The sequence below is a fragment of the Malus sylvestris genome, chromosome 3 (assembly GCF_916048215.2).
Source record: "Malus sylvestris chromosome 3, drMalSylv7.2, whole genome shotgun sequence".
In the NCBI taxonomy this organism is placed as follows: domain Eukaryota; kingdom Viridiplantae; phylum Streptophyta; class Magnoliopsida; order Rosales; family Rosaceae; genus Malus; species Malus sylvestris.
The window spans coordinates 2115483-2124759 of NC_062262.1; the positions used below are offsets into that span (position 1 = coordinate 2115483).

The 9277-nt window shown below is 35.7% G+C and overlaps 1 protein-coding gene and 1 long non-coding RNA gene across 3 annotated transcripts in view; both read right to left on the reverse strand.

The window, feature by feature from the left end:
* Window positions 1–562: 562 nt before the first annotated feature.
* LOC126616312 (uncharacterized) overlaps window positions 563–9277 on the reverse strand; it is a 38314-nt gene continuing 29599 nt past the window's right edge. Inside the window, exon 2 of the long non-coding RNA XR_007621097.1 lies at window positions 563–736. This is a non-coding gene — a long non-coding RNA (uncharacterized LOC126616312). The remainder of the gene's footprint in view (window positions 737–9277) is intronic.
* LOC126616299 (putative disease resistance RPP13-like protein 1) lies at window positions 2639–6286 on the reverse strand. 2 transcript variants are annotated; one of them, XM_050284343.1, is made up of 3 exons: window positions 6044–6286; window positions 4975–5040; window positions 2639–2879 (listed from the first exon to the last, which is right to left on the reverse strand). In XM_050284343.1, the coding sequence occupies exons 1-3, from the start codon at window positions 6128–6130 to the stop codon at window positions 2784–2786; spliced, it is 249 nt and encodes an 82-aa protein (XP_050140300.1). In that variant the 5' UTR covers window positions 6131–6286; the 3' UTR covers window positions 2639–2783. The 2 variants fall into 2 exon arrangements, with proteins under 2 accessions (XP_050140300.1, XP_050140299.1); XM_050284342.1 differs by having other exon boundaries at window positions 2639–5040.

Genomic DNA, 9277 nt, shown 5'->3' on the forward strand with positions numbered 1-9277 from the left:
AAGCCGTGTTCCTGACACATTGATAAATCTCTCCACACATCAGGAGACCTAAAATATATCAGTCTTGTTACACTTGGTATAACGGTTATAATTATTATAATTTTAAAATGACTCTTACTTGTAACCGTTAGATAAATATCTAACGATCCACATGTGTTAGTCAGAAGGATCTGCCCCATATGCTCCGACCACACACGGCAAACATAAAGTAGTAATTGGTGGAGTTTGGAAAAACACAGTAAAAAGAATCACGCAATACATTTGGATCTCAACATTTTTCCATATGATATGATCACATGTTCCCACCATCCTCTTGTCACCATCTTGTCATTTTTTCTACTCTGGTTCTAATTCCAAGGGGAACATCTTCGTGTGAAAAATAAAGTAAAAGTTTCCGGCGGGACCTCAATGTTGGGTTGAATTTCTACAATTATTATTTACATTTTATACTTTTAATCTCAACCACTATTATTATTTACATTTTATACTTTTAATCTCAACCACTTATTTTCTACAACACTCATTATCATGTGCTATGAAAATAAAAAAAAATAAAAAAAACTTGAAAAGTTTCTTGCTTTTTCTTGCTTTGCCTATATTTTCAACATTTATGGGACCATTCGTGTTTACGATTTGGTTTGCCTATACATTCAACATTCATTGGACCATTCTGCTTTGCCTATATTTTCTTGCGTTAACCAATTTTGAGTCAAAGTTAACATGTTTTTGAACAAAACTAATTAAGAACACACTCGAGCTCCATACTTATATTGTCAAATTATCGAATTTGATGCCACATAATTATACAAAAGTATACATTTATCGCTCCTTAATTTAGATTAACAGTGTTCTTCCTCTTTTACATCTAAATTTGAACCTCCATTTTTATCTCTATAATTTATATGAGTTAAATATAAATTATCTTATCGTTTATTAAAAAACCCACTTCATAAATAAGTAGATGCGATATGTTTAAATGCAAATCTGTAACAAAAACAATGGAAAAGAATAAGTACAGATGTTTATGGAAGCAAAGGTCTCGAAAACATATATACTCCACAAAATCTAGCACGAGAGTATTGAGCCTAGATAATATAACCTCCTCCCCAATACTAATTTATCGCTGATTTATTTTGTGGTTTAGCTAAAATCACCAATTCTCATTATCATTGTACAAATAAATAAATAAAGAGTAAATAGTAGCAATAGTTCTTTTAACTTTAATCAAATTGGTTAAAGTTGATGGACCAATGCTCTAATTGGATTAAAGTTAAGGGATTATTTCTCCAATTTGATTAAAGTTAAGGAATTTTTAGTTGATGAACCATAACTGCACATTTTAATGAGTTGAGAGACCAATGATAATGGATTTGTAGTTGAGGGATCATTGCTCCAATTAAGTTAAAGTTAAAGTTAAGAGATCATTGCTACAATTTATTCATAAATAAAACAAAGGTAAGAAGAGATCTGAAATATTGCAGAAGAATTGTTATTGACACTCTAAAAAAATCATTATGCATTCGTGTAACAAAGTTATCAAGGATGGATTGAGTGCACGATGACTTTCTTTTGCTAATAACAAATTCCTAAAGTGGATCGCATTATTAATATTGCTTTTGGAAAGAATTTCTGTTATCTGCATCTTCTACATATATAAAGTCAAAAGGAAAATCAGGTGAAACATTTAATATTTCAAAATTGCCCCTTTTATTACAGGTTATATAAAAGTAAAAATGTAAGGACATGATGGTAAAACCAGGCAAAGGAGAGAAAGTGGAGGAAAAAACTAGAGCATGCTTAGAGAAAGAAACTATATTTGAAGCATCCGTTTGGTTGCCCAGCCCAAAAAAAAAAATCCCACAATTAAATCTACAAACAACGGAAATGCGACATTGATGTTAGCAAACTTTTATGGTCTTCAATCTCGATAATTTATGTGCACATTGGAATCCATACTTCATACTTCACTTGTTTTTGTTGATCTCTTGGCACATCTATACTAAATTGTTTGGTGTTAGTCGGTTTGTTTGATTCATATTTCAATTTTGTAAGTAGCAAGAGTATCTTAGGAAATGAAAATATCAAAAATAAAATAAACATTTGTAAATAGTGTCAAGCGCATGTAATTATAAATTTGCAAGTCACACGTAGCATGCCTGATTAAAGGCCTTTAATCCATGTCCCATTGTTAGCACGCATGATTAAATGCCTCTAATCCATGTACCAATTGTTAACAATGATAAACAACTAATGCAACATATTTTAGGGGTGGGCAACGCCTGTGATTAAAAAACCTTACGCGCATGCAGAGAAGCTAGTTTAGAGTAAATAAAGAAGACTGTACATACGCAAATGTGGGATAAACTAGGGTTGGATACGGCCAGGCCAGACTCAAAATTGAAGCAGACGGACCGGACCTGTTTGTAACTGAAATGTGACGGGACAGTGCAGGTCTTGTTAGCTGAGAAATGAAACCGGACTTAACTTGACTCGTTTGAAATGAACCTGTTCCTACAGGTCCACGGGTCTTTTTTTTATATAAATTTTTTGTTAATAAACTATGACTGTTGTGCTTAAAGTATAAGCTGGGTGTGCTTGAACAAAATAGCTGTTGTGCTACAAGTAAAAGCACAATAAATTATAGTGGAGTAGCCTACCATCACTTTTCAATTTTCATAAGTTCCAAGTGAGCCGAAGGCAAAAGGCTAACAGTCAGCCAAAATGCCCAACTGAAAATATAGAAAAGAAAGTACACAAACAGCAAGTTACCAGATGATTGTCCTTTAAACCAAATCATGGTGACTGCAAATTGCCACAAACCAACTTGCAAATTTGAATTCTTCAAATCTAGAAGACAATCTTAACGCCATGCAACCTCCCTAATAAAATTAAATCAATCACAAAACCCTAATAGCAATTGATTAACATGAGATTAATAAATTTCATCGAAAATCTAATTAGATAATACCTTTAAATTAACCACAAAAATAACAAAACCGCATCAAAATCCCAATTTTCAATTCCACTGTAGAGAGAAATCGAGTAGATCCCCCAATAAAATGAAACATGCAAATGAGAATTAAATAATTACAACTCAAATTAAAAGCTTATGCTTTCATAGACATCTGAATTCTTGAAAATTTACCCATCTAGGCGGTAGCCCCAATTAGTCGAAATCGATCGAGCATGAGAGATTTTCTTTCATAGACATTTGTTTTACTAGATATTTGCTTTCAAACGAGCATGAGAGACTCATGTAGAACAAGATATGGATTAATTTTGAAGACATCCATCATATGGTAAATTATTAGAATTGGATATCTACTTTTCCCTACAATAATAACTGGGTGTTGTTATTGGAACTCAACTCACAATCAAAATATAATTATCATTCATTTTTCTCTCTTCGTGGCCAAAGGACTAATTTTGATCAAGTATTTGAAGTTGGGAAACTGAAAACTACATTTATGTGCTCATCTGAAAACCACATTTATTTGATCACGTTTTCTTTCATTACTTTTTTTTATATACATTTTCTAACATGCCATTACATAATCTGATTATGTGCTCATCTCTTTTTAATTGTATTATTGTATCAGGTAAAAAAAACCACATTTATGGTAAGGACTTTATGCAGAGCGGGCGGGGAACCACCAATATTTTGGTGGTTCTGTCAAATGCCTTAATTGTTGCTGAAGATTCAAGAGTTACAGCATTTTATGGTGAAAGTAATATTTCTTTATCTTTAACTAACAAATTGATTATTACTTGACTATGTTTATAGTATATGCAGTATATTAATTGGTTCTAATTTATATATACAGTTTGACCCGAAGAAAAGAAAGTTAAACGCATTTCTAAGAATCCTCCAACACGAGCAACATGGTGTCATGATCAATGTGATGCGCATTATATGTTAGGACATATATTCACAAGGAAGATATTAGAGTCCATTAGGTGAGAGCAATGCTTCTTTCCTTGCTTGGAAATTCGCCTATTTTTCCCTCTTCCACTTCACAAGGACTTGTATCAGGAGGTTTGAATACATTCATATTGATCATGACACCATGTTGCTCGTGTTGGAGGATTCTTAGAAATGCATTTAACTTTCTTTTCTTCGGGTCTAACTGTATACATAAATTAGAACCAATTAATATACTACATATACTATAAAAATAGTCAAATAATAATCAATTCGGTTGTTAAAGATAAAGAAATATTACTTTAGCCGGAATATGCTGTAACTCTTGAATATCCAGCAACAATTAAGGCATCTGGCTGAACCACCAAAATATTGGTGGCTCCCGCCTGCTCTGCATAAAGTCCTTACCATAAATGTGGTTTTCTTTGCTTGATAAAATAATACAATTAAAAAGAGATGAGCACACAATCAAATTATGTAATGGCATGTTAGAAAATGGATATAAAAAAACGTAATGAAAGAAAACTAAAGACAGAAAACTTGGTTTTACTTACTGTCTTAGAGATTTTCTGTTTAATTGTTCTCATCAAATTGTTTGTCTACTTTCATTTGGTCTTTTATAATGTATAAGATTGTGTTTGAAGGGGTGAATATACTGATGAACTGAACGCAGTCAAACCTCATGATACAAGTCCGTGTGAAGTGGAAGAGGGAAAAATAGGCGAATTTCAAAGCAAGGAAAGAAGCATTGCTCTCTCCTAAGAGGGAAAAATACCGACTATAGGGACTACAGAAAAATTACTGCTACTTTCATTGTCAGATAGTGTTTTTAACTTTTCTCTATCTTTATCCCTACCATAGGGACATAATCCTTCCTCAACTACATAAGTTGTGGGAGTTCTTTGTGAAACCTTGCGCCCAATACCTTCTCTAAGACCAAGGCGATTTCGCTGTTGTGCAAGGTGTTCTAACCTCTGAAATAACTCCTCTATCCTACCATTCATGCCATTGTAATTAAAAGGAATACGAGAGGTAGAGAGGAAATTGCACACCTGGGAATCAGAAAACACATTCATCAGGATTTGAACCCATGGGAATCCTGCAAGGTGTTCTAACCTCTGAAATTATAAACCGATTAAAGTTTCAGCAACAAGGAGATTACTCAATCAGAAAACACATTCATCAGGATTTGAACCCATGGGAATCAGCTGTAATTAATAATTATCAATAATTAAAAGTAATGAACCAGAAATTCTAGCAAAAATAATTCGCAATTGCAGAAATACAGTAAAATCTGCATTCCAATCAAACAGAGGGCATGGAAAATCGAAGTGTGGATGGGAATTTACAGACCTGGACGAGCCAAACTAAATTTCAGGCCTAACTAGTAACTACATCATTATTCAGACACAATCCAAAACAATACTGCTATGTTATATATTCTAAACAAAATTAGCTTACTGTAACTCAACCATTGAAGCCCACCAATTAGGGCTGGGTTCGGTTTAAAACGGTTCGGTTTTTTTGCCAAAATCGAAACCGAACCGAAATTTCGATTCAGTTCGGTTCGGTTATTTTTTTTCGGTTTTTTTTCGGTTCGGTTTTTTTCGGTTTCGGTTTTTTCCGGTTCGGGTTTCGGTTTTTTCGGTTTTTTTTTTTTTTTTCAAAAAATGATGTAAATAATGGAAGGAGCTTACCTATCAACCTCCCAATTCTCATATATCAGAGAATTGAGAACCTCAAAATCCTGAATATATTCAAGCATTTCAACTACTTATGATCAAGCAAATACAGAAACACATATACTTCAAGGAAATGTACAGGATTCGAAATTCTAAAACTTTAAAATTTGCAAAATCATGAAATAATTCAACAAATTAACTGATGCAGATCAAAAAAAAAAAAAAGCAAATGGGTTCGTCTAAATGCCATAATCGAACTTCAATATCACATGCCCAGTGCCCATATTCAAATTCATAGTCAAGTCCACAATAGATCTAGAAAATTCCAAAACATATTCAGAGAAAAATACAAACTTTTCCACCTTAAATTACATAAATTTCAAATGGGTAACCATAAAATTAAAAACCCATAAACTGAAAAATAGATAAAACACACAACCTTTGCTGCAGCGATATCGCAGTGATCGTCGCAAGCTCTTACAATTCCTCTTTTCGTCGGGTCTCGAAAGGGGCGAGGGAAAATCATTGTTTGGAAGAAAGAATCCACGAGGAGGACAAGAGAAGACTAGAGAGAGTGATTTGGAGGAAGAGAGGAAGGAGAGGGAGAGAGAGAGAGACTGAGGAAGCAGAGAGGAAGCCGCGGCGGGGAGAGAGAGACTTTGAGATCTGAAAATGAAATGGGAATGGGACACTGACGGCTAGGGTTTTAAGCTTAAGAAATTTTATAAAGCATTCAATATAAGAAACCTATAAATAATATACTGGTACAATTATAACAATAGAAAGCCTACAGTCAAGTTGGCTGACAGCACCTAAACCCAACCTATAGGTCAGGGGTTCGAGCCCTGATGCTAACATATTTTTTAGTATTTATATATATATAATTTTTTTTCGGTTTGGTTCGGTCCGGTTCGGTTTCTGGACCTCAAAAATCGAAACCGAACCAGCCATATTCGATTCGGTTCGGTTTGGCAGTTTCGGTTCGGTTTTTTCGGCCTCGGTTCGGTTTGGTTTTCGGTTTTTTTCGGTTTTCGGTTATGTGAACCCACCCCTACCACCAATCCCCCTATAATCCAAAACAACACTTCTCTCCGTGCTTGGCAATTGCAGCCAATCCATCCCCCTATAATTCGTGCAGGTCCTATTTCCCCATCCCCTATAATTTTATTCCACAAATTCGTGCACCCACCCTCCCAAAGACCTGCAGGTCCTGCACTGCACCCACCCTAAACCGGAACCCATCCAACCTGAAACCCTCCCAAAAACTTGCACCCATCCTAATCCGAAACCCACAGTCCTCAAACCCTCACACATTCGACAAAATGCTCAGAAATCAAGTTAATCAACATGAAATTTGACCCTAAACCCTAAAGAAAAACCCAGCTTACCTGGATTTTGGGTCTCGATTCGTGTCGGATTCGCATCTTCTTGCGTCTGTGTGTGTGGCCGGATAAGCGCCGTTGAAGTGAACGAAGGAGCGGCGTTCAAACTGGACGGGCTTGACGGAGGACGGGAGGAGCGCTGGAGCGCTGTTTGACCTTTGTTCTTCGAGAGAGAGTGAGTGAGCGATTGAGAGAGAGAGAGGGACCTAACTTACAATGGTCGTTAGGATTTAATCTTAACCAATCTTACGGTGCAAGTAATTTCTAATTATAAATTAAAAATATATATATTTATATATATAATATTTGGTTCGGTTCGGAATGACTGAACAGTTTCAAAGATGAGGCTGAATCCCAAACCGAAACATTTCGGTTTCGGGTACCGAATATTTCGGGAAATTTTCGGTCAAAATTTGGGAAGGATTAGGGACGGTTTGGGATTTTCAAGAAAAAATTCCATCCCTATAAATTTGAATCACTATTCTTATCTCTGTAATTTAGATGAGTTTATTATAAATTATCTTATATTTTGTTAAAAAATCCATTTCATAAATAAGTAGATGTGATATGCTTAAATGCAAATCTGTAACAAAAGCAATGGAAAAGAATAAGTACAAAAACGGAATCGTTGCCTTTTATCTCTAGGTAAAATAGAGCACCAAGATGGTCAATCTTATGGTGCTGCAGAGAAATGATTCCTTCATCAAAGAGGTTCTGATTACGACTGCCCACTTCACCTTCTACGAATTCAACATCAAGGACAATCAATGGGTTCGTTTCCCGAATCGTAACTTCCAGTTCTCCATTTGGTTGCCCACGGAAAAAAAACCACAATTAAATCTTCAAACAACGGAAATTTGAAGCATAAAGTGAGAACAAATAGGTCGAAATGTGACACAGATGTTAGTAAACTTTATGGTCTTCAATCTTGATAATTTATGCACACATTGGAATCCAGACTTCACATATTCGCTTATATTTGTTGATCTCTTGGCACATCTATACTAAATTGTTTGGTATTAGTCATTTTTTTAATTCATATTTCAATTTTGTAAGTAGAAAAGGTATATTTGTAAATGAAGATATCAAAATAAAATAAAAATTTGTAAATTGCGCCAAGCACATGTAATTATAAATTTGTAAGTCACGCGTAGCACGCCTGATTAAAGATCTCTAATCAATGTACCATTGTTAGCACACTTGATTAAAGGCCTCTAATCCATGTACCGATTGTTAACAATGATAAATAACTAACGCAACACATTTTAGGGGCGGGTAGCGCTTGTGATTAAAAAAATGCCTAACGTGCATGCAAAGAGGCTAGTTTAGAGTAAATAAAGAAGATTGTAAATATGCAAATGCGGGATAAGTTAAGTGTGGATATGGGGTAGGCTAGACTCAAAATTGAAGCAGACGGACCGGACCCATTTGTAAATGAAATGTTGCAGGGTAGGGCGGGTCTTGTTAGTTGAGAAATGAAACCAGACTTAACCTGGCTCGTTTCAACGAACCGGTTCCTACAAGTTCATGGGTCCTTTTTTTTATATATAATGTTTGTTAATAAGTTATGACAGTTGTGCTTGAAGTAAAAGCTGGTGTGCTTGAACAAAATAGCTGTTGTGCTCCAAGTCAAAGCACAATAAATTATAATGGAGTAGCTTACCATCACTTTTCAATTTTCATAAGTTCCAAGTGAGCCGAAGGCAAAGGCAAACAGTCAGCCAAAATGGCCAACTGAAAATATAGAAAAGAAAGTACACAAACAGCAAGTTAGGCTATCTCCAACCGAGGGCTGGTCAGATGGCTCGTTTTAGCCATCTGACCCTCAAAGATATTAAGGTCATCTCCAACCGAAGGCTGGCCAGTAGGCTCATTTTAGCCCTCTGGCTTTCCAAGATATTAATATTTTAATGAATTGTACAAGGTCATATTTGCATCAATCTCCAACTGAGGGCCAAAGGCCCGGATGGCTCATTTTAGCCCTATCACAAAAAACTTAGCCCTTGGTTGGAGACGGATTTCGGGCTATTTTTGGCCCTCTGGACAGGCCATCTCCAACCAAGGGCTGGCCAGATGGCTCGTTTTAGCCCTATGGCCCTCCAAGATATTAATATTTTAATGAACAGTACATGACCATATTTGCCTTCATCTCCAACCGATGGCTAAAGGGCCATAGGACTCGTTTTAGCCATGTCACGAAAAACCGTCTCCAACCGAAAGCGGTCGGAAGAGGCAGAAACGCCTCTGTGAGTCTTTCTAACCCCTGAATGGGTGGACATGGCTAAGCCATT

Bases quoted from the DNA above. Each gene is read 5' to 3' on its own strand.
- LOC126616299 (XM_050284342.1), bottom strand. From the start codon at position 6,130: ATGATTTTCCCTCGCCCCTTTCGAGACCCGACGAAAAGAGGAATTGTA. The intron at 5,041-6,043 runs GTTGTGTGTTTT...TTATAATTTCAG, and splicing joins GCGATATCGCTGCAGCAAAG to AGGTTAGAACACCTTGCAGG.